Source organism: Haemaphysalis longicornis, unplaced genomic scaffold (assembly GCF_048455015.1).
Source record: "Haemaphysalis longicornis isolate Haplotype H1 unplaced genomic scaffold, Haemaphysalis longicornis Haplotype H1 scaffold_1, whole genome shotgun sequence".
Taxonomy (NCBI): Eukaryota; Metazoa; Arthropoda; class Arachnida; order Ixodida; family Ixodidae; genus Haemaphysalis; species Haemaphysalis longicornis.
The window spans coordinates 288,041,791-288,067,102 of record NW_027526203.1 but is presented as its reverse complement, the minus strand read 5'-3'; the positions used below and the strand labels follow the sequence as shown (position 1 = coordinate 288,067,102).

Sequence of the window (25,312 nt, the reverse complement as noted above, 5' to 3'; positions counted from 1 at the left end):
GTTGTGGATTGGATGAATTTGTTAGCTTGGATGGATTTGTTGTGGTGGTTATTGGGGGAAGTAATGCAAGTTGTTTGTGTGTTCTGCTCATTCATGTGCTGCTTAAAATACCCCAGTATGAAAATCAGGTTCCAACTTGAATACATTTTTCTTAACTTGCTGACCAGTGCACATTGTATAAGTTGGAGAACAAGTTGGTCAACTTGTTAGGCACTATCTCGGCAGGATTTGCTCAAGACCAAAATAAGTGAGCAGGTGGACTTCAGATCAGTTGTAGCCATGATGCAAGATGTATAGTCTCCAGGTGATGCCACTGTGTGGTGAACGGCACGACACAAGCGGCCAGTAAAGTCACTAGACAAAGTCTCATCGCCAGGCTTTCTGGATTTCGTTCATCGTACCGACGCAATTACATTGACTAGGCACATGGTCCGCTCTTGCTTTCTAACGAGGCATACAAAGATGAACAAGCTTCCTTTTTGGGAAGGGATTAGATTAGCACAAATAAAATCAATTGCAACATCGGGCGGTCATTAGCTCTTTTTCTTACACCAAAAGCTTTGTATTTCAAAGGAGAAACCACATACACTTCTAATGCACTCCACCACAAATCACTGAATCTCAGCAACTTGAGACGGCTGATATTTAGGCCATGTTTTCATGAAATTTAATTTTTCATAGCAGTGTACGTGAGTAACATGACTGCTGAGAGTCTGAAATGCCAAACCGCGAAGAACTTGCTTAAATAGCTTAAAGGCACTGTGTTCCCCATAGGATAGCCCACAGACCTTGTTAAGCACAGACTTGTGATCGGCGAGTCGTATAGTGACCCGCCGCGGTGGCTCAGTGGCTAAGGCGTTGCGCTGCTGAGCACGAGGTCGCGGGTTCGATTCCCGGCCGCGACGGCCGCTTTTCTGATGGAGGCGAAAAGCAAAAACGCCCGTGTGCACGAGATTTCGGCGCACGATAAAGATCCCCAGGTGGTCAAAATTAATCCGGAGCCCTCCACTACGGCGCGCCTCATCGCCTGCGTTGCGTCGGCGCGTTAAACCCCACAATCAATCAATCAATCAATGAGTCGTCTAGTGGTGTCCTTGACAGCAGGGGACTTTATCAGGCAGCAGCAAAGTGCACGCTGACCTCGTTTAAGCATTATGTATAATTTCAGATGACTTAGTGCCAACCTATCGGGTATGACATCCTCATTTTGCATTGCCGGCTTCACCTCAAGGAAGTTGATGTTCTAAATTTATTTCAAAAGTGGCGAACTTGTGTGTGGGCAGACGGCCCCCTTGGTGAACACTCGCTGTGCATGGTGGTCCCTCGTGCTGCAGGTGGTGATCAAGTATGTGCCGTACGTGGGCGACAGCAAGCGCGCCATGGATGAGTACACGAGCGAGATCCTCCTTGGCGGCCACAACACCATCGTGGTGCACAACACTTGCGAGGACTCGCTGCTGGCGGCGCCACTCATCATCGATCTCTTCGTGCTGGCTGAGCTGTGCGAGCGCATTGAGTTCAGTGTGGCAGGCAGCAAGTTCCAGGGATTTCACAGCATACTCTCACTGCTCTCGTACCTCTGCAAGGCACCGGCCATGCCCCCCGGTGCACCTGTGGTCAACGCGCTGTTCAAGCAGCGCTGCTGCATCGTCAATGTGCTGCGTGCCTGCGTGGGCCTGGCTCCATGCCACTTCATGGATCTTGAGTACAAGGCCAGCGACGCGTCTGTCTGGGAGCGTTCCACGAGCATGCTTGTGCCCGATGAGTCCGGCTCCAAGAAGCAGGCCCGTTCTCCGCACGAAGTGCGCACCATCGCCTGAGCGCTCGCTACGCTGCACGAAGATCCGACGGTGCGAGATTTCGCGGGAATTCTTTCCACCCGTTCGTTTCAGGGCCTTATTAAAGCAGTTGGTTAGGCTGGCAGTGCTTTTCACAACACACTTTTGATAAGCTTGCGAACTGGCAGAAGGAATTGCTTGCAAGAATCTCACCGGAAGCAGTCTTGGCAGATGGCAGATCTCAAGCAACGGCTATGAAGTGTGTTCATTTAAACCGCTGAAAACCTGATCTTGGGCAGCAGGAGTTGGGGCATTTTAGTCCACGGCTGTCTGACAACCATTTGCCCCGCATTTGTCTGAGGACCAGATTTGCAACCTGCAAGGAATGTGAAGAAGTGAATGCCTTAAGCAGTACTATGTCGTTTGTGGGGCTCTCTTGTTAGAAAAGTAGCACTCCAAATGCACCGTAATTAGGGACAAGTGCTAAGCAAGGATAAAACTGATGGCTTGGCAATAATTCTATGACAAGCATAGGAGAAACAAATTTTGAGCATTGGCCTAGAGGGCCATTGTCTGATGTAAATTGTAATGCACCCCTAAAACATGAAAAAAATACAGTTGCCCCAGAACTCTCATTAGCCACCCTTTTTTTGTACCAAAAATTGACATTTTCACTGGTGTTCTAGCTTTTGACGTCTGACAAGCTTGTCACTCGTCAGGTCAGTAGAGCTCTTAAGCTATACACAGGACTCTGGTACTCTCGTCACTTGTGCACTCCTGTGTGTTATAGCTGGAAATTGTTGGAGGGCGACATTGAAGCCAGCTGGCTAGGAGTTTTAAGGTTGAACAGAGTTCTATGAGTGCAAAGATTTTCCTTGGTTTGCACCAGCTGTCTGCCAAGTCACTCTTTTTACACTCCTTGCTTCTCTCCTTTTCCTATTTTTTACGAGTGCATTGTGCTAATTCTATGCTGCATCACTTTGGCGGACCTCTCAGCGATTCTTGCTCTTTCCGGTACAGGTGGCAGCTTATTGAGTGAACTTAGACCTTGCATCTTCTTTCACATCCGATGTTTGTGTATCTTAGGTTAGCGAAATAAACGCCGCTTCATAGCAACATCTCGCGATAAGTTGCGTACTTCATCCAGGCGCAACAATGGCCACATGCCTTCGTGTCTCTCTTACCTCAGTGAAGCGCATCACAAATACGCGGGGGCGTGCTTCTCCACATGTGCGGAAGACAGGGTTCGGCGGTGAGCGTGACCACTGCCCGTGCTGACAGCACTAAGTAAGAATAAAAATGGTTTGGTGAACTGTGTAGGATATATAACATGCCCCTCCCCCTCTATTGTTTCTTTTTTGCGGCTGTTTGCATGCACTACCTTTTTTTAAGCAGCTTCTTGTGCCAGGTTAAATGTGCACAAAGTTTTTGTTTCTTCTTTTTAGGAACCTTCCTTTGACCTCTGTATCTGCATTTTACTTTCCACCACTATTACTCTGCCATGTTGCTACAATTTGGAGCTTTTGTGCCCTGCTTGATTTCAGGCTAAGAGGCATGCATTTCTGGGTGCCCACCGACTTGGTCTCTCTAGGGGTCCTCTGACGCACCTATTGTCCTATCTTGATCTGATCATGTCATGTCTTCACGTTCATTTATTATGTTCACACACACTGTATACCTTCTCCTTGGATTCAGGGGCTTTCTAGTGAAGAGTGCGCACGCCTTTTGGGCCGAGATGCAGCTTCCCTTGGCAATACACACAGTCGTAAGTGAGGGAAAATCTTGACTTGCGGCTCGTAGTCAATGCTTGTGGCATTCAAAAAGGCAGTCACTCACTCAGGAAAGCTCCTACATCCTAGAGCTTCCTACGGGATTTACTTGTCAGTTGCCTATGTGGCGCACGCTGCTTAGCAATCACTTATGCGACTGCCCTAGAAGAACGTGGAAGATATCACAAGTACACAGTCTTGCAGCGTTGTTTTAGCGTTTGTAGAGCTTGATAATGTTCTTTTTCAGTGCCCTCTAATAGAGCATGCCATTTTTCAAGCAGAGACCACTGAATTAGACAAAAGTATTTTTCGTCATTTGCATTTAGTTTGGTTACGTCAGCAAAGTGACCTGACAATGCTTTTATTCCATATGCACTCTATCACTGTGTTCCAAACATGCGCTATTTGTGGTTGATGCCGTACAACAGTGTAACGTCCATATCAGCTACTAAGTGTATTTTCATAGCACCGTGCTGTCAAGTGTTTTACGAGTTAGCAAACAAAACCTGTTTGGTGTCCAATAGTCATGGGTTTATTGTGCTCCTGTTTGTACAATATACAAAATCATGAATAAAGTACAGCATCAACAGACTTTGTCTGCTCGTTTGGGGTGGAATTCTGCAGTGGTTAATTATCTCCCTACATACTTGTGTTGATGACAACCTAGGTTGTAGCCACCCTAGGCCTTCAGTGTCGAGTAGCAACTTAGCTAATTTCGCATCGTTGTTGAGCAGCTTCCCTCTAATAAGTGCACAACTGGCTAACTTGTTCAAGTGCACTCACTTTCAGTGAGCATGAAGGCTGGAGTTAAAGCATAAGGCTTAGAGGAGTACTGACACGAAATTTCAAAGCTGAGATAACTATGTAAAAAGCTTTCTTTGTACGTGGAGACATCTCACAGGAAGTTTCAACTGTAACCATTCAATACTATAACATATTTTAAATCATTTTTAACCTTTGTGCACACGCGAAAGCTCAGAATGGATAACCTTTTGACATCAGCATGACCCGACGTCAGGCCTCCCGTGATGAGGCCGCTGCTACGCCTTGTGCATCATGTCACAGTTTTGGGACCGACATCGTGCTGTTCGGGCGCAGGCGACAAGAACAGTGATGTCAAGTGCGCCCTCCCGCCATGACAGCCGCCTCGCTATTCGTTTCGTCAAAACCAAAACTGACACGGATAAACGAGGCTGCAAATAATTATTTACACTGCAATCGAAGCAATGAAAAAAACTTAACACGAAAATTTCGCGTCAGTACTGGACCCGAAACTGTGTTTGATGGTCAAACTCTGGTCATGGCTGCATCATATATGTCAATTCATGTAACCTCTTTCACCATAAAGAGGAAATTTACAGAGGTAGGTAGTTAACTTATATAAATGGATGTAATCTATGCGGACGTCAAGATAGCACCTGTTGTAATACGATTAAAATTTGTTGAGTTTTTGATTTTGTGTTTAAACTTCATTCTGCATTTTCATATGCTGTGGGCAGGCAGTTCACAAGCTCTTTTAAAATGTTCAGTAAGGGAATTATGCTCTTTGTCCGGTCGGAAACAGTTAAAGACTGCATATTCTATCAGCGTACTGCTCGGAGCAAGCCTGATTTGATTCTGGTCTACCTATCTGATCTGGAAACCCATTCTTCAAATAATCCACCCGAGAGAGCAAATTGTGAAAAACGGAAACTATATCCAGCCAGTAGAGAAAATCGAACCCTAGTGCCTCAATCTTGTGCATGCTTCCAACCAAGCCAAACATAGTCAAACATGATAGCTACAAAGACTTCTTAAAAAGCTACAAGCTGACTTGAAGCAACTGGAACTAAAGTAATGACAAATCGGAACGTCATGGTCAGTGATGTGCATATGATCTAAAAAGGATGCACACAAACATTTGTAAGAGTTAAGAGTATCAGTAGGAACAGAGATCAGTCTGGTTGGGCACAACTTTGGGGTGAACATTACAAACGAGTTCCAAGGTGTATCATAACCATCTCTAGGTGCAACAGACTGCATACCATGAAAAACCAGACAGGATCTGTTGTCAATAAGGCTTTGGAAGACACCCCACAGTATGCTGCCAAAGCAAAAGCGAAGATGATGGGATGGTGCAAGAATGACAAACACTGCACTGCATTGGTCATTCTTTCACTGTCCTGTTCATCACACTGTTACAATCAAGATGCAGCCTTACCAAATCAGCCAATTATCCATACCTGAATATATCATGGCACCTTTACCAGAAATTGGTGGTCTGTGATGTATCACACATCACACAGGCAACAAGGTACCAATAGATTATTTTCATGCAGCCAGGCCTTCATGCAAAAGTCATGGTGTGAAGTTTTAGGGAGTTAAGAGGACAATCACATGAGGACAATCACATGAAAAAATTCAACGTTCAGCAGCAATTGAAACCGAACTGCATCGGTATAACATCTACGGTGCAATAGAACTACAAATGATTTTCATATGAGTTATGCATTTCATAGAACAGGTATTGCAGTGAACCGCACACACCATATTTGTAAACTACAATATGTCATACACAGCACAGACAGTACAAAACAAATTGCCCCAAAACCAAATTGCTGTTGAAACAGGGCATCATCAGGGCATCAGGACAAACTCTTCTTTTTGTGTTAACTCTACCTTGCAGGTGTGCACTATTGCATCTTGACAGCACAGCCTTTTTCAATTCTGCCGTTGTCTGTCTATGCGTACCATCGCAAGCATGCTTCCACTCTCATAATGCCATAGATGCAATATCACAATGTTATGTTGTAGTGGACCTGGTTATCATTCTCTCTGAGCATCGCATTACCTTTGCGCGATTGTCAAAATGTTTAAAAAATGTAATAAATAGGCGCAATGTTGGAGTAAGCACAACCCACAACCACAGTCCATGATAAGCTATCACGCGCCGATACACGCGGTTGGTTACTATTGTAATGCTCATGGTTCACTGCTGCTGAGTTTGCGTCGCACAATATTGGATGTGAACCAACGAAGGAAATAGCTACCATGGCACAATTGCCATGATAACACTTTCTAGCGGGTTATCACGGTTAAGTGGCTGCGACAGCGTGATGTTGCCTGGATTTCCCATGAGCGGCTGAAGCTGTAAACATTTTATTTTCCGTCGTCAAGGAAAGATGGTTTGCATGCACACACTACATCTAGGCCATCGAACATAAGCAACATTGTGGAGGCCCTGGGAAAGCATTGATATTAAAATGCATCAACCTCAACACAGTCTAACATAATCCGGGGAGAAATGAGCCACCAAAAATGTACCGAAAAGTACACTTAGTAAAAACCCCGTGAACAATGTTGTGACCAAAAATGTGAAACAACAAGGTTGTGCGAGTGTTGGTGAAATGATTTTACTTGGAAGACACGGACAGTAAGGTGCTACGAGTCTTAGGGAAAGAAGAAGCTAAACGACCAACTGTAGGTAGACTTGGGTAAGAGTGGGCCGCCACAAAGGTGGCTCTCAAATACATTGCTGTTCCACATGGTATGAAATATTATTTCACAAGTGACAGGTGTACATGCGGAATATAACCGGAAATGATATATCTGAGGGTGAAATTTGCGGGCACATATCTCTCACTGCTAGCAAGATTCAGGGTTTTTGTAAAGCAGAACTGGCTTTAATTATTAGTGGCTCAAATTTCTTTATATAAACATGTTTTTTGAAAGCCAGCAATTAGAAATATAATGGGACATTTTTGTTAATTATGCTAATTTTGCAACATGACTGCATTTCATGGTAACTGCCGAAATTCGCGAGAACTCGTGAATAGTGGGATGTTTCTAACTTTTACACACTTTCAAGAAAATTCTGTTGCAACCAAGGAGGTTAAACTTGGTTGCAACTAAACTAGAATACCTTATATTCTCGCCCAAGTTGCACGTTCACTGTCCAGCATTGCGAAAGTTCGACATAATTTTCTTTCCATTTAGATAGAGCAAGACCAGCCACGATCTTGAGAAATTTCCTGTTTACAGCCGCTAATTGTTTACAATATTGTAAAGACTTTGTACATCACACGAGGCTGAGACTAGGTAGTATTAATGCTTTTAGCCAGTGGCAAAGTCTTGTTTACACCGTCGTGTTGCAAGGCGTCACTGATACGCAACCAGAGAATCTCGGAACATTGCTGGCGCTAGGCGGGACAAGGACGACGAATTACAATTCGTCGTCATTGTCCCGTCTAGCGCCAGCAATGTTCCGAGTAAGAAACCAACTAGCCCCATTTCAAGCTCTGGTTAACCAGAGAATGTTTGGAAGGCAGTGGACCTTCTTACTTTTTTGCTTGTATAATTTGTTAATTACAATGATGAGTAGAACTTAAAGTTGCGATCGAAGGTTTGCTGCAAAACTCACATGGCCAGGCAGTAACCTACTGCATCTAACACACTGCTGTAATTTCGGTGCACTTTTGGCAACGTGCCACAAGATAAAAAACATGCAAGATGAGGACAACAAAAAACCGTGCTTGCAGCACAGACAGACCTTAAAAAGAGGTGCCTCTGAATCATCGTGACAAAAGAGTCACCAACATCATTATTGGCCTTTTGCAGGATTAAAAACCTGTCCCACATACACTTCTCACTCTGCTCCTTAGTTGGCAGCCATTAGGTAACTCAGTACTTCCACCTGTTGTAGCCCAAGAGAAAACATTAGCTAGTTTCTGCTGGTCCAGCTGGGATCAGTTCTAGCTGGTCTCAGCTGAAATTAGTTACTAGGTGGGTTACGGCAGTGGCATGTGCCTCCAGCTAGAACAGCATGCCATGCACGATACACATGGTGCACTCGGATGTACTTTATTTGCCCGTTACTGTTTCAGCCCTGCATCTTCCCCTGCTGTTTTTTGTCTTTAGCAATGTAATTTTCTGGCGTCCTGTACCCCCTAGGGTACTATCAAGATACACTGAAATACGAACAACAGAGCGCACAGCTTCCATTTCATGCTGCGTATCCTGGTTCACGAGAGTTCGTGTCCAACCTTGATGTGGAAAGACCATTCGGCGTGTGAGCATTGCGACTTGTCTCACCGCCGTGCCTGGTTCATGCTACGGTTTTCTCAGTGACTGCACAGGAAGACAACGGTTAGATAACGATAGCATGAAGCGGCGCGAAGCACAGCAGTGAGCTAAACCAAAATGCTCACACTTCGAACGATGCTCTTTCCATGTCAAGGCTGGACACAAACTCGTAACTTATTCCAACTGCGCATACGTGATCCGTCGCCAGAATGCACAGCATGTACTGAAAGCACGGGATCCGTTCTTCGTATTTCAATGTATCTTGATCTATAAGATAGCTTACACATGACATCATCACAACCCTTTCTTGTGACCCACTTCCAGCTTTTTTAGCGCTAGGAAAGATAAGAGCACCAGATCCGTGTGTAGCCTTTCGCCGTGCTTGTGGGTCATAAACATGGCAGCTACGCTGACGTCAGTGCAAGCCATTATTATTACGATGGCATTCCAAAACTGGATTCACCTTTACACAATAAATGATGCAAGTAGCGTCTCTTCGTCTTCAAGCACCTTAGTACCACCCGCACCAGTTGTCACGTGCTCGCCCGCCTAGGATACTCCGCGCCGTCGTCACCTCTCCCACCAAACCCTGTGGCTCTCGCCTTTATCCTTCGTGCACGTTAAGAAGTTGCCCCGCTCCCCAAGAACATGCACGCAGAGACCAACCAGAGCAGATGCTGCGCCCAAGCCGAAGCGCTAGCCCGCCAGTACAGCCATGACCCACATGTGATTTACACCGATGCAGCCAGTTACCCAGCCAACCCTAACGCTAAGGTGGCAGTGGCCTCTAAAATTGCTGGCAATGCGCAAACAACTTGCTCTGTACGCACCGATTCCATCAGGGTGGCCGAGGAAACAGCCATAGCATTGGCTGTGTCCCACATCACCACCACCCGACTAGCGGAAGCTGATGACGACGATACCTGGGCAATTATAACAGACTTGCAAGCCGCCTGCCGTGCATATTCTTCTGGAATCCTCTCCATCCAAGCAAACAACATTCTTCGACACTCCGATCCATCCAAGCTTCCCTTCATTCGAATCATCTGGACCCCTGGCCATGCCTCCCTTTCTGGAAATGAGCACGCACACACGTTCGCCCGAGAAATGACCCACCGGGCGTCAGAGGAAACGGACAGACAGATCCAGGGTGACTCCAAGACATCAGCTTCCATCATCCCATCCCACGAACCTCTCAACTATACACTCACACTCGCCTACTACCGCACACAAAGAAAAACACTACCTCCACCCAACCACTCCCTATCCCGCGCCGACGCCACGTCATGGCGGCAGCTCCAGACACACACGTTCCCAAACTTACACCACAAACACCTCTTCTTTCCCACCCAATAGCTAACAACTGCCCGCCTTGCAAGAGCCCATTCCCACCCTCTACCACTCTGTATGGGAGTGTCCGCGTCCACCAGACGGGCATCCCCACCCTCTCCTCTTGGGAGGCTGCTCTGTCCAGGACTGCCCCGCAAGACCAGCAACGGCTGATCCTCTTCTTTCCCACCCAATACGCTAACTGCCCGCCTTGCAAGAGCCCATTCCCACCCGGTACCACTCTGTATGGGAGTGTCCGCCGTGTCCGCGTCCACCAGACGGGCATCCCCACCCTCTCCTCTTGGGAGGCTGCTCGGTCCAGGACTGCCCCGCAAGACCAGCAACGGCTGATAAGAGCGGGCCCGCCGGATAGCGTCCTGAGGACCCCACTCATCGAGGCTGCTCTTCGGCTAACAAATGAGCACAATAAATGTTTTCACCACCACCCATTCAGTACACAAGAGAAGCACGTGTCCGAAACGGCGCGTTCTACCACGACAGGTCGGACTGCGGCCAAGATTCCCTTGCGAATAAATACCAGTAGTATTAACTCTATGATAACCATGGATGATGATAACTACGAATACGAACGTCGCCATATTGCCTACGCTACGAAAAAACTTGGCTTGGCTTGAGCTCGTTTGGTTGGTTAAAAAACGTTCAAACAAAAAAACAGAAAACAAGAAAGAGTCGCGTACGAACAGACTCCGCGCTTGTGTTTCGTTGCTTTAGCGCTTTCAATTTCTTTTAAAGAACCTCGCCAGCCATGGCTTAATTTTTTGCTAGCACTAAAAAAAAAAAAAAAGCCGATTTATCGTCGCGTAAATTTCCTTCAAGCACCGGGGACTCTGCCGCCAAGGAAACAGTAGATAGCCCAAATAGCCCTATTTGTAATCGTTCAATAAATTCTCGCATAAAATAAATAAATCCCATACAACTGCAGAAATGTGCACTGAAAACAAATTTTGATGATTTTGTGCTGATATCACATGAAGCACAATGCATCGAAAACGCCATGGCACAAAACGAAATACAGTCCGCATTCGTTCGTTTCATGCAATATTTTTGTGCAAAATAGATAACCCAGAAAAATAGCTCAGGCGTTGTAATCTGTAGGCTTTTTCCCTGTCCGAGCGAGCCGAGATCGAGCGAAGCTCTTTTTTGTGCGCCTGAAAACTGATACCGAAACTGAAACTATTCGATGGTGGTTAGTGGATTCAGTTCAGCTGTGATTTTGCAATAGCTTATCTTGTTTTCTGATTTGTTTCTTTAATTAATGTTGTAACTTAGAAAAACTGAAACTGTTTTTGAGAATTTAAGAAAGTGAGCACAATTTAAACGGGGTAAGCCATCGCCGGCGAAATGCTCAACCCTGTTAATCAGATGCAATGGCGTCTGCCTATCAAGCGAAGTCTTTGTACGATTTTGACAGCAAAGACAAGCGGCTATTAAGCTTCAAGCAAGACGAAAAGTTTATTGTAATTGAGCAACTATGCAAGGACCCGAACTGGTATTATGCTGTGAGCGAAAAGGGTATAGCTGGCTTTGTTCCCGTCACTTACATCCTGCGGGAAGAGGCAAGTGTTTTTTGTTTGTGAACCTGCCTTTTATTCCAGTGCCATATTTGACTCTACTTGGTATTTTTCACTTTGCTAAGAGTGTGCGTCATTTTTTTGTCGCATTCATGCCGTATAGGTGCTGTTCTGGTGGCAGTCTAGCTGGCTGTTTTTAATTAGTTATTGAACACACGGTACATGTGTCCTTACTTTCGTGTCGCTTGCGTAGTTTAGCATGGTGGTCGACGGCAGTTTTGTACTGACTTTGGTTGCTCGAAATCCGCAGAGCGAGCGGGAAGAGTTCCTGGAGCTTGTGGAGAAGGCCCTTGAAGCGCTTCAAAACAGCACTTCCAGTCTAGATGAAGGAAACACAAGTTTCATGAGCTTGCAGAGGAAAGCCCTTAGGTACAGTAATGCTCTTTTGTAAGTTCCCCTTCACACTTCTTTCTCTCATGCTTTAGCTGTTGTCTGGCTGATTCGTTCTAGCTTGGCGCAACATCTTGTTCGTGCACTTAGAACTTCGCACACACTCCTGCTTAATTTACTTCCACAGTTCGCCATTAGAGTATGTGTGCGACTTAGCATGTGCTGAGGTGCTTTAAAAATGTATGTTGCTAAATTAATATGTTGGGCTAGCTGGTGGGAACTGAACATACTGGAAAACAGCGTGAAGGTGGGACTCTGAAAAAGACGAATGCGACCACTGACGCACACTGATGTGTTTTGAAGAACACTGAGCGGGAAAGGACCCACTGTGGACGAAATGGATCATACTAAAGTACCATGTCGGGTTAGTTGGTTGGAACTGAACAACGCGAAGACAGGGAAAACCCCAGTGTGTGTCAGCGCTCGTGTTGGTCTTTTTCACAGTCCTTTTTTTGCACCGTTTTCCAGTATGTTCATTTCAGCAATGTCTTTCTGACTGCTTCACATTGTCAAAACACATGGTGTAGTCCAGACATTCAGCTTATTAGCCCCAACACGGTTTTTAAGCACAGTAGCGTGCTGTGCCTGTGTCTGGTGTTCACATGTACTTTGCATTGCCACAGGGGCCCAGAAATGCTGTTGCATTAAGTAAATGAGGTTGAGTCTGAATGCACAATGCAGTAGTGTGGTTAGGGCCACGCTCTTGCTGCTTCTCCAGCGTTGCATTTTAAACAGCTCTGAGAAGATGGGCACACAGGAAGATGGGTGAAACAGGTCTTCCTGTGGCCTTGTTTTCTAAGCGCTGTTAAAAAGGCAACCTTAGCAACTAGCTCGGCTTTCCTTATTTCTCCAACATCACAAAGTATTACTGCAAGGTTGAATGCACAGGTGATATTCAGGCTGCCCAAAAAGGCTGCTTGCCACGACCACTTTACCAATAGCAAATTGGGCTCCACAGTGCAGGGGCCTAGCACTTTGTTGATGTCAAGTAGTTTCTGGGACCCACTAATTTCCGGCACTTCATTGACTGCTTACGAGGCTGCGTTGGTCGCGTAATCCACACAGTGCAACAGCCAATGGTTTGCAAGGGGGCAAAATATTCGGGCAGTTCAGCCGCATGGTTATGCTGGGGAGACAAATCAGCATGCAGCGGAACGTTGACACTTGACGCATAGAGATGGCTTCACTACGCCAATCAAGGGACAGGGCCAGCAAGAGGCCTACTGGGTGTATGGGGCTGGCTGATGGCAAAGCAACCACTGCCTAAAAGTTATGGGACTAAGCAACAGATGAGCAGGTCAGTAATGTGCGAGAAAGACGAGTGCTAGTGTTGAGGTGTGTCATGTTGCAGAGACTTGCTTTATTAGCAACAAAATAAAACGCAGGAGACACTTTCCCTAATTCAAATTCTTGATGCTTTCCAGACGTCTGCATCACCTGAAAGAGAGCTTACGAAATACGTGTGAAGGTCAGTATTTTGATTTCTAGCAAACTGTTTTTTTTGGGGGGGGGAGGGGGGGGGGGGGGTTCATTTAAGAAGTCTGGATTCCAGCATTTTGCAGTGTTGTGCAGTGTATCAGAATTAAATTTACTGTAATGGGTTGTGTTTACGGAAGTGAAGGTGCAGAAAGTACAGTAAAAGGGTTAAAAGGGATTGCATTTCAATTGGAAATCATAAAACATTGCAGCACGATCAGCAAGTTGATCACATTAAAAAATGTAGTAGAACAGGCAGTCCGTTTCACTCACATTTTTTTCAGTCATCCCAGCTTGTTTAGAAAAGGAAACAATGTGATAGCTGTACAACCGTTTGAAAATAGCTAAGTATTTCTCTTGGTTAAACTATTAGCAAATTTGCAATCTGCTCTTGCCCAAAGGCTGACTAAGCAGTTCCTTGTCCTTTTTTGGTCTACCATTGGAACACTATTATAAAAAGGATTACCCAAAGTTGTGCCATACAAAGGCTTACAGTACACATACAGTAACATGGCAGGCTTTTTGTACCATCCACTACCACGTGCTTTTGAATCAGACAGAAGCACCCCATAAGTGTTAATTGTTACCTTTAGGAGTGCATATTACAGTGGCATCATTCGGCTGGTAACGGGCGACTCTGACCCTCCATGCCCAAGGGTCTGTTGGAACCTAGACAAGTCATCGAAAGTGATTGTACACTGTGAAGAGTTTGTTTATTCTCAATATCCTCAAGGCCCGTTAGACGTTTTAGTTTTATGGGGAAGTGGGACAAAGGATTCGCACAATATTTGATACCTGTAGGAACTATTAATAGAACATAGCCACAAAAGGACTTGAACTAACAGTTATTGGAGTTATACACTAATGTACATGAATACAAGGGCCTAAAGAATGCGCATTTCCGAGGCATTAGAAAAGGAGGCAAGCCGATCAGTTTTGACCAAATTCTTATCATGAATTAGTATTAATGGTTCAAGAAGGTGATTTCATTTGGTCATTGTGAATCGCAGAAATGAACGGTAAAATGTTGTGTGGGTAGTGAATGCTAGAATTTTGGGGCGATGACCTGAAAAATGTCTGCGTTAGGGTTGACGAAGCAATCTCATAAAGGCAGTCATGGGCGAAAAATGCTTTTGAAGCGGGCATATTTGGCAGACTGTAGGACATGTAGCGCAAGGTTCAACAAAAGAAATATTAATTACATATTGAAGACACTGTCAGCTCAGTGGTACACTGGAGACTACTTATAATGAATCCACTTTAGCGAAATAGCAGTTGTAACGTGATCTTGATAAACCATTCTAATGTCTGTACTTTCAATGCCTCTTTGGTGCACTTCTTAATTAAACCCAGTTTAGCGGAGCATTTCTTTGAGAAACGAGAAACCATCTTTTCATCAAACAAGCTTTCGATCTTTTGCGAGAATCAAGGCCAAAAATCATCAATTTTGGGCTGCTGGCAGCTTCTGCCAGCATTGTTTGTCTTTTTGCCCAGCTCACTTCCTTGCAAAAGCTTGCTTCAGCGCATTGCATAGCCAGCGCCAGCCAGTCGCATCCTCCAAACCAAACGAGCGCTTCTTTTCTTTTTCTCGTTTTTAATGCCCGGCAGGCCACCTGCGGTGAAACATGAGCCAGTTCAATGCCCTCCAAGAGGTTGCCAGTCTGATGTTGACTGGTGTTCTCATTTTAGGGCCTTTGCGAGACACGCCCCGAGAGACTGCCTTGGGCCACCAGTCTCCCAGTGACTTCCTGCAGGAAGAATACTCGCGAATCAACTCTGACTGGATATCGGAAAACCTGGCTGGTGCTGACCTTTGCTCCTTGGGTACGGAGCTGCCCAGCCAAGCCAGCAAGCGGTCCGCTTCCCTTACTGCTGCTGTGGATGAGGCCCACCTGCCCACCTTAGCTGCTGAACTGATTGAACAGGCGAGTTCAGTCTGCTCACTGCGCTCTGCGGCGTGCCACCTGTCTAGTTTGCGCACATGTGACGCTGCTATGGCCTCACGTTTGCTGAGACATCGTTTAAGCGTTTAGGGGAGAAAGTCGAGGGAAGGGAGGTCTGTAATGGGAATGATTGGTGGGCAACTAAAATGTGGAAAAAGAAAGCTCCGAGGGCTTCCTTTTTTCGCTGTGTGCCCAGGGTGCCTACCAATCGGGAAGTATTTCAGTAGGGGGACTTTTCAAGGAATTCCACGGGTGAAAAACACAAATTTGTTCATATGTGAGACTCGTTTCCTGTCCCTAAGTTATGCCTATCACACTTCTTTCGATGGCTGGTCAAGGTGATCTATGCTTTTGTCACGGCGCATGGTACTACTCCGGATTTCCACCTTGTTATTTAATTTAGCACCGAAGTACATGTTGGTTGTGCATCATTCTTTTTGTTGGCCGAGGTAACCTACTGCTGATTATATAGGTATATATGCTCTATATTAGCCTTTTCAGTGTTAAGTTTTTCCTGTGGTAACACAGTACCAATGTCTTTCGTCTTTTTTTTTTTTTTTTTTTTTTTAGGGCTAGCTGCAGTAAAAATTTCAACCTCTTGAAAACCCCTACTGTAAAATCCCAAGAGATGCTCCACCTCTGAAAAATAACCCACCCTGGAATGGGGTGTGAATTTCTCTTCTTCATGCACCTTCAGCCTTTTCTTATTTTTCACTGAAGAGTATTGATTGATTGAGGGGTTTAACGCGCCGACGCAACGCAGGCGATGAGGCGCGCCGTAGTGGAGGGCTCCGGGTTAATTTAGACCACCTGGGGATCTTTAACGTGCGCCGAAAGCTCGTACACACGGGCGTTTTTGCTTTTCGCCTCCATCAGAAAAGCGGCCGCCGCGGCCGGGAATCGAACCCGCGACCTCGTGCTCAGCAGCGCAACGCCTTAGCCACTGAGCCACCGCGGCGGGTTTCACTGAAGAGTAGCCCATCCCCTTATTTTTGCCATATTGGCTGCCTTTTTCGGGTGGGCTATCGTGGTATTTTACAGTATTTCCATATAGTCTGACTAAAAAGACTGGAAGGTACAGAGTATGGAATATGACACCTGAAATGTAAGTAAACCTGCTGCAAGCAACAAGTTAAACCTGGCGCTTTTGAAACCTAATTTGAGAGAGGCGCAGGCATTATGGCCAGGGGGAAGGGACGTTGCATCTTGTGCAGTGAGCGGAGTGACCAGGGCTGGCAGGCCAGGCTCTCGGATGTAAGCCTGCACGCTATCTCAGCGCTTTACCGCTGCGGTCCTGAGAGAAGCACTCCTGATGCACCTCCTGGCGTGTTGGGAAGCAATCAATAAACAGCAAAGGTTAACTAACTAATTAGGCAAAAACTCTACAAGATTTTTTATGCCAGCGTGATAAGGAAGGTCTGTCCTGTGCAAAGATGTGGTTAGATTAATTTCCCTTAGAGATCCCCCCCTTAAAAAAAAAAAACAAAAAAAAAAACAAAAACAAAAAAAATGCAGTGTCTAGAGTTACGTCCGACGTAACCCAAAATCAAAAACTAAAGTTACGCCCGACGGAACTTTAAGGCAGTGTGTAGAGTTACGTCCGACGGAACCCAGAATTGAAAACTAAAGTTACGTCCGACGGAACTTTAAGCCAGTGTCTCGAGTTATGTCCGGCTTAACCTGTAAATGCTATTGAAGTAACGTCCGACGGAAATGAAAGTTAAAGGTATGCCGGACGTATCTCGACCCCAGCGGTTAAAGATACGTCAGACATACTCGATGCCCAGAGGCTAAAGAAAGGTATGGCGGACTGACAGTGCAGACCCGTCCGCAGGTGTCTCCTGAGGTTGTGCTATGTAGTTGCCTTGGTCGCTCGATTGTTCGTCTTGTTGGGCGTCTGTTGGTGCGATCCCACCTGGCCTCGTGGCGGCGAGGAACTGCCTCACGCTCGTGAACACAAGTCCTAGCGTCGAATCCCCCTGGTTTTCTTTCCGTCTTTCTTTTTTTTTTCATGAGACGATATGACCATTGCTATGCATTTTTCTATCATTTTGATAAGATGAACCTTCCTAGGTGCCAGCCGCCACTCGTAAGTTTTCCCCCGCATGCGGTGTGAAAAAAAGAGGACCCATCTGTAGCTTGTGATCTATGTCTGTGTTGCTTTAATCAAGCCTGTCCTTCCTTGACCAGCCGAAACAGTGTTTCATCGACAACCCACAACTGTGAAACATTCACTCTGTGTGCACTGTAACAAATTTAACTTTCGTTCCTCTTTTGTAACGAGTTTATGGCGAGCCTGTCCTAAGTTCCTGAAATTTAAACCATGTTTTTTTTTACGCTGTGTGGACCATAAGCTAAATGGTACCTCTCCACATCAGCTTCCAAAAATCGAGTGATCGTGCAGTGCTTCGTGTAATGAAAGCAGCGCAATACGTACCACTGCCGTCCATATTCTAAACATGATGCAGAAATGCATAGCAATAGTCATTGTCTCAAAAAAAAAAAAAGGAAAAAGGGGGGATTCGAACCTAGGACTTCAGTTCACGAGCGCGAGGTGGTACCTTGTCGCCACGAAGCCAGACTGGATCGCATTTTGAACAGAGGCTTGACCCGCCGCGGTGGCTCAGTGGCTAAGGCGTTGCGCTGCTGAGCACGAGGTCGCGGGTTCGATTCCCGGCCGCGGCGGCCGCTTTTCTGATGGAGGGGAAAAGCAAAAATGCCCGTGTGTACGAGATTTCGGCGCACGTTAAAGATCCCCAGGTGGTCAAAATTAATCCGGAGCCCTCCACTACGGCGCGCCTCATCGCCTGCGTTGCGTCGGCGCGTTAAACCCTACAATCAATCAAATCAATGAACAGAGGCGTGACAAGACGAACACTCAAGCGACCAATATCCCGACTGTAATCTCGTCCGATGTAAATCGCATGAGATCACACGGGAGGCTCTACCTCCGTGGCACCGGATTTGCATTTCTAGCGGGAACCACATAGCTCAACCTCAGGATACACCTGCGGGCGCATCCGACGGGCCTGTACAGTCATCCACCGGCTAAGCCCGCCGTGCCTTTCTTTAGCCTCTGGGCATCGAGTAGGTCCGATGTAAAGTCCTTTCATCGGAGAAGGGACTTTATTCCGATGTACTGTAAGATTTTCGAGGTCGGCAAACGTCCGACAAACCCTTCTTTAATTGTCACTTACGTTGGACAGGTTAAGCCCGGCGTAACTCAAGACACTGGCTTAAAGTTCCGCTGGACGTAACTTTAGCTTTCAATTCTGGGTTCCGTCGGACGTAACTCTGCGGCTGGTTTAAAGTTCCGTCGGACGTAACTTTAGTTTTCAACTTTGGGTTACGTCGGACGTAACTGGCTTAAAGTTCCGTCGGACGTAACTTTAGTCTTCGATTTTGGGTGATGTTGTAACTCTAGGCACTGCAAAAAAAAAACAACAAAGATGCAAGATGTGGTCCTGTTTTGTGGCTACTTAAGCAAATGCCAAACACCGATAGGTGATGCATACCTGCCAGGTTTCCCGAATTTTCCGGGAGACTCCCGAATATTCATGGTTTTGTACGATTGTACGACCAAAACAAAAATCTCCCGAAAACGCACCCGTTTCGGCTTAATCCTTTTCCCAGTATGGCCACAATGCGCCGGAGGTATACCTGACAATCCAACCCGACACCAGTTCGCATCATTATCAGTGAAGTGCTTAAAAAGCGTAGTCGGCCATGCTCAGACAATGAACCTGTTCGTCCCATTGTTAGTTTACTGTTTATAGAAACGTAGCGCCACCACCACTTTCATTTACGCACGAGTACGGCCGTTCTGAAGATTTAGCAAGTCTCCAGTGGTGTAGCTTGTTAGTTTAGACGAAACAACAAAACAGTTCAGTTCCTGCTGTTTTGTATTGCGCTCAATTTCCAGGACTTTCTGAAAAGGGCGGCTTAGCAACGGGGAACATTTAAGTGGTGTAGCTTGTGGGTAGTTTGGGCAAAGAAACAGTTCATTTCCTGCTATCTCGCAAGTAAATAAAAAAATGTGTGGAAAGTTACCCATTCTGTTGTTGTTACTACCCCCCCCTCCCCCCCCACCCCCCCGCCTGGTAAGATCTCCCTAATGCCATCCCGGCAAACCTGGCCGGTATGGTGATGCATAGCAGTCAAATTTTGCAAGTGCAGTGCATTGACAGCTTACCGCAAATTTTTTAGAATTGAGTTGGTGCATTTGAGGTAGCTGCATTGCACGATTTTTTGTCTCTTCAGGTTTTCCTGGCGTGGGGCCTGCATTAGAAAGGTGCACTCCATGAAGAAACGCTAAATCACTAATTGTGAGATGTTGTCTCAGCAAGCTTGCATCAGATGCTGTAGGGATCACACAAATCTTAGTTGTTTTTGTGTTCCACTTTTTACTGTATTTTGTTGCATCACCTGTGGGCTTTATATTGAGCTTGGCCATGCTGGGACCATGCCTTGTGTGTTGCTCTGCCTTCCTGATGACCTGTCCCTTGCGTGCGTGCAGGTTCGAAGCCAAACGCAGCTCAGCCACAGCCTGTCACGTGTGGCCGTGCTAGCTGTCCTGCGCTGCCTCTCTGCCTCCTTGCCAAGCTCCGCCTGTCCTTGGGAAGGCCTTCTCGACAGTGTGCTCAAAGCGGAGGTCTCTGCTTTATTATCCAGTCGTTTGTCATGAAGCATGAAGAAAAGTACTTGTCTAATTCTCTGCAGTGTAAAGGGACGCAGAGGGCAACACAAAATGATGTTTTGAATGAAAACACAAACTCGGACCATGCGCATTGGTTTCTCAGCTGCGTAAACAAACTTTATTTTGTTGCTGCCATCGCCCTTGTGGTTTTTCATGTGTAGTGTGTACATGTGGCTTGAAATGCTGCTGTGCTCGTGCAGGAGTGCGAGAAGCCCCTGGTGGCCAGCCAGGACGGGGATCGGCTGCAGCTCATCTTTCGGCGGCTGTGGCACTGCAAGAACGATGACCAGCAGCGCAGCTGGCCTATTCACGAAGATGAGGCACCCATCTTAGGCCTTCTGGAAGAACTCTACACCATCTTGGTATGCTCCACCTTTATGATTGCAGCTTACTCGTTTTTGTGTGCTTGCCCTTGATATTTTGCTCTTCTTCTCTCTGCACGTTACGTAGGTTGATGCTGACCCTCGAGTCTCCCGTTCCGTTGTGCAAGCTGATGAATATGGCTGCGTCTCAAACTTGGCCCTCTATTATCAAATGGCAAGTACCTGATGGCGACACTTCCCTGAATTTTGAACTTGCAAAATTCCACTACATCCCTCACTGCTTTTAGCTGACCAACCAGTGTTCACAAACAGGCGTCTTTTAACTAATCTTGCGGGTACAGTCTACACCCATTACAACAGACCCTCTTAATCCGGGAGAAAAAAAAAACGTCTGCTGTAGCCAAAGTATTCAGTATCTGACCGGGGGGGGTATGAGCGCAAAAGTGGGTACTTCGATCGATATTGAATATACGTAGTACAGACACTTTGTTCTTTCTACACGCCTGCAGCCCCTGTGCACAGTGTTCGCGCTAGGGCAAATAATCACCTAAAAACCTTTTCCAAAGCTTAACACCGGCACTTGGAAAAGGCCTAGCACATGCAGTCAAATGTGTGATAAGCTGAGGAAATAAAGCAAGAATATAAGTAGGAGCAATCATCAACCAGCTATAAAATCAGTCGTAGCCATCAGAATTAGCTAGGCTCTTTTAAATCCCTTCGTGAAGAGGCAGGTTTACCCGAAACCGTTCATCAAACAGATCGGATCGCTGCCTGACGTTCCCCTAAGGGAGCTTTCACAGTTTTTATTATTTTAGTCTGGTCGTCATTTAAACAGCTGATACGAAATAATCTGATGGACAGCTGTGAAATTGAAAGTTAGACCAGTTGGACTGCACCCGGCCACCGGCAGATTGCACACTATGGATGGGAATCAATGGGAATCAATACTTGAGGCATTTCTTACTTTATTCACCGAACGTTATGGGAACGATGCATGCATGGGAATAATAAAGACCGAACTTCACTGAACCAGAGTTCTATATTGCATAAAAAAGCTGTGACGAGGGCAGACTCGACTCTGCGTGCACCACTTCGCGTATTCGATAGCGCTGTTCAATCTCACCGGAATCGCGTTTATCGGCAGCGGACTTGTTCTTCACAGTTGAGCGGACCATCTGCTTAGACAGGCCTGTACTTCTGGCGATGTCGGCCTGTTTTTCCCCATGTTCAACAGTGTTAATTACGCTTAACTTATCCGACAGTGAGATCAGCTACCCTGCCGCTCATGCTGCTGGTCGCACAAAAAAAAAAAAAAAAAAAGCCAAGGCCACTGGCACTGACTTGGCTTGGCTACGCCAACGACCCGGATGCCAACACTGTTGCCAGACATAGTTTTCTTGCCAAAGTAAACACAGAAAAAGCATATCAGGTGCCGGCCCACTGAAGCCCGCTATAAACATTCAGTCGAACCAATTTTCGCCTAAAATTTTGCCTGTTGTAGCCGATAGTCTGCTCTAGCCGGGTCCGTTATGAGCGGAGTGGACTCCACTTAAAATGCATGGAGACCAAACAAACCAACAGAAATGGTTTGTTGTGTAACTGGAATCCGTTGTTGCCGGATCCGCTGTAACGAGCGTAGACTTTATTGGATTCCTTAAACCCGTCTTGTATGGCACATAACCTCACAGCCTCTCAGTATTGAGGGGTGTGTTAAAAGTTCCCTCGTGCGCGCAAAGAGCTTCACACGCAGAGCGTGCATAGAGGTGGTTCCAGGTGCCTTCTCGCTTCAACCATTGTCAACATCAACTACCATATGACCATTCTCGTAATTTAAACTACAGACTCTCCACATCAACGTATACAGCACTTCCAGTAGTGCCATACTCATTTCATACATAGTTTAGTCACAAACACTCACGCACACATACACACAAACACTGAATGACTGCTGAATGACCTTGGTGGTGAAAATGGGTGAGGCGAGAAAAGGTGTGGGCTCTCAATGCCCTACTGCTGGCTCATTCGCAGCTGTGTTCAGGGCTCGCCCAAATTTAATTTCCAGCCCATTGAACATCGCTTCAGCATCGCATAATGACCTCCGTGGTGTGGTTTGCCTGCCAGAGGTTTACCTATGATGTAGCGTGCAAGGCCCGTCAAGTGTGGGCCGCGCCTGAGCTCGGTGGTGGTGGTGATGTGCAGGAACCCCGAGCCTCGCTGCGGGTCTGGATGCTGCGGGTGTTCCTGACGTTGTGCGAGCTGGACTTGCAGGTGGTCTCGCTGTTGCTGCACTCGGTGCTGCCCATGGAGCTGGCACGGGATCTACAGAGCAACTCGGACGGTCAGGGGGCCTTTGCTTGACATGTCGTGGCTGTGCATGCTGCGATAAAAATTCACCGGGTGAAGGAAGCATGTCGAGCCTGGCCTTCATGAGTGAAGGCCATGCCGTGGACGAGCAGTGAGCGCCACTCTTATCATTGCGGGGCCAAAGAGCGCCAAGACTATGGTGTGGAGCCAACTGTAGGCATCCCAGGGGTTGTTCTAAACATGAAGATGTGTTTAGTAAAAAAGCAGTTTGGCGGGGCGTATAGTAAACTGATCTGTCAGGCTTAGCTTTTGTAGCCAGTCATTTTTGTAGCTGCTGTGAGCGTTTCATGTTTTCTCGGTGTGCTAGTGCTCTACCATGTTGGTAAATGACATGCAAAAGCAGCGCGTATGAAAAAGTTTGAGCACCTTTACATTGTACGGACAACTGTGTTTGCCATAATTGTGTGAGAAGAAAAAAGCCTTTGCAAGAAATTGTTGTACTTGTGAGGCCTTGTCAGAGAAAATATACCAGGTTGGTTGGTTTAGCTGCACCATGCTTGTATTCTTGGGTGAGCAGTGCATCATTGGGTGCATTGAGACTGGACGATTATGTGTGGCCCATTTTCTATGCAGCATATTTTGTCAGCAAAGTACTGTGCAGTTTTATTCCCAGACCCCCCCACGCTTATCACAAAAGGTACTTAAAATATTTGCAATTAATATGCCATGCACAATTCCAAAATGTGTGTTTCCAAAAATGTGTGCTGTTAGGACGCTGTTAGGGGGTGATATTTTGTATCGTTTTGCGATAATAGGAAAAGAATTTGAAGGCTGAGGAGCTCAGCCTAATAGAAAAAAGCCAGCGCTTTGTCCCTGATATTTTTCTGGCTTTGACCTGGTTGTTGCAGACATTGAGCGGATGAAGTACACAGCCCTGCTGCTGACAGTGATCTTCTCTACTGGAGAAAAGCCACCCAACAGTGTCTATGGTGTGTCTCCTTTTTTCTCCCTTTGGCATTTCCTTGTGTTGTTAAGTTGCACATGCTCACTGAAGGTATTAGAACGCAGTGGCTTCATCACAGTCAGTGGCATATGTGCTGTGTGGTCTGCTGTTTGAAGGAAACATTGAAACATGTGGCCGATTGTTTGCGCAACGCCTGATGCAAGGTTAGGCGCAGAGCCCAGCCCCATAGGTAGCCGAGGCCATAACATTGCCTGCTTTTTGCACTGGCTTGTCGCTTTGCTCATGTAGCTTGAGTTAGGCCTGGCATTTCAACTAGTCACACTATCCTACTACTGTTCAAATGGAGTTGGTTTAGCTCTTTCCATATGAGGACACGGGCTGGATTCTCAGTCACGGCGGCCGCTTTTCTGATGGAGGTGAAAAGCAAAAATGCCTGTGTGTACGAGATTTTGGCACACGTTAAAAATGCCTAGGTGGTCAAAATTAATCCGGAGCCCTCCACTACGGCGTGCCTCATCGCCTGCGTTGCGTCGATTTTGAGTGCTTCCACAAGACGTTTTTTTTCTCGAGCTACTAGTCACACTTAGCCTTGCTATGCATGAAATTGTAGCTTATAGATTGCTCTTACAAACACATATCAGCAGTTTTGTGAAATGCACGATTACTTACAGTTTATTCGTCAAGTAATCAGAAAAAAGCCCCCAAGTAAAGTATACGAAAAACACAAATCGGTAATTTTACCGAGACTAAAAATTATTTCAGGAACTTTAAGATCTACAAATTGTTCCTGCGTTCCTTTGCAATGATTTAAAGGGGCACTGACACAAAAATTTTGCATCTTGTTTTTTTTTGTTGCGATAAGTAGCTAGTGACCTACTTATAACCTGTAGAAACCTCATTTGCTTCAGCTTGCGACGGTTGTTTAATTAGAGACATTTTCAATGCGGCCAGTCGCAGTTTCGGTTTCGGCGAGTGCCACGAAATGATGGATTTTGTGGATTTTGTGTGAACAAAGCTGACCACGTGACCGTCGGAGGGATATCACAGAGCAGAGCCGCCGTAGCACTGTCGAATCCGCATCGACGGCAGTTTCTGCGAATGCCCCCACGTACTGATCTCGTGAGGCGCTTAATTAAAAAGCGACCGTGGATGTGACGCAGGCGCTGCGAGTGCAAATGCTACCGCGGCTAAAGAACGACGTGCGACGCTCGAGACGGTGGGTGGCAAGACGCGCGCTGGGAGCAGCCGGCCGGTCTGCCTACAGGTCTGCCTACAGATGTGTTCGGCTTAGCACTACGGCGGATATTCGAGTGCCGCTCTCGTGAGCGGTGCAGATGACAATTTTTAATGCAACCCGCCATCGCATCATTAACTCCTTTCTCATGTAAGCCACCATGGTCGGGACTTGGGGACAATTTCGTGCAGCGGTAACAAGCTATCACTCGAGCTACCTGCGCCGGCCTGGGCCACTTCGCGGCCGTGGCCGCCGCCTGCACAGCGACCGTGCGGCTAGCTCAGTGGGCTTTTCGTGCCTCCGGCGCGTTTTCGCATCCAGTGGTAATAAACAGTAATAGAAACAGAGTGCCTGGAATCGCTGTAGAACTTTGGTCGCGGCCAGCTGCCCGATGAGCTGACGAAATCACGGCGCCTCCGCCACCGCCGCCAACGATCGGGTCGTTCGTTCTCG

The 25,312-nt window shown here is 46.6% G+C and overlaps 2 protein-coding genes across 3 annotated transcripts in view; both read left to right on the top strand.

Moving 5' to 3' along the window:
- The window catches only part of Inos (Inositol-3-phosphate synthase), a gene marked incomplete in the record, with an annotated part of 55,238 nt that extends 51,100 nt beyond the window's left edge, over nt 1-4,138 (top strand). Inside the window, 1 exon segment of the mRNA XM_077679576.1 lies at nt 1,335-4,138. Within this exon segment, the coding sequence (XP_077535702.1) occupies nt 1,335-1,820 (486 nt within the window).
- Nucleotides 4,139-11,202: 7,064 nt separating this feature from the next.
- LOC144147627 (NCK-interacting protein with SH3 domain-like) overlaps nt 11,203-25,312 on the top strand; it is a 45,043-nt gene continuing 30,933 nt past the window's right edge. The window contains exons 1-9 of one of the 2 annotated variants that reach the window (XM_077679575.1): nt 11,203-11,514; nt 11,780-11,898; nt 13,344-13,387; nt 15,085-15,320; nt 19,855-19,989; nt 20,235-20,396; nt 20,485-20,571; nt 22,557-22,695; nt 23,570-23,650. In XM_077679575.1, coding sequence (XP_077535701.1) covers nt 11,326-11,514; nt 11,780-11,898; nt 13,344-13,387; nt 15,085-15,320; nt 19,855-19,989; nt 20,235-20,396; nt 20,485-20,571; nt 22,557-22,695; nt 23,570-23,650 — 1,192 coding nt within the window. In that variant the 5' untranslated portion in view covers nt 11,203-11,325. Of the gene's footprint in view, nt 11,515-11,779; nt 11,917-13,343; nt 13,388-15,084; nt 15,321-19,854; nt 19,990-20,234; nt 20,397-20,484; nt 20,572-22,556; nt 22,696-23,569; nt 23,651-25,312 lie in introns of both variants that reach the window. The other variant, XM_077679574.1, reaches the window with a different exon arrangement.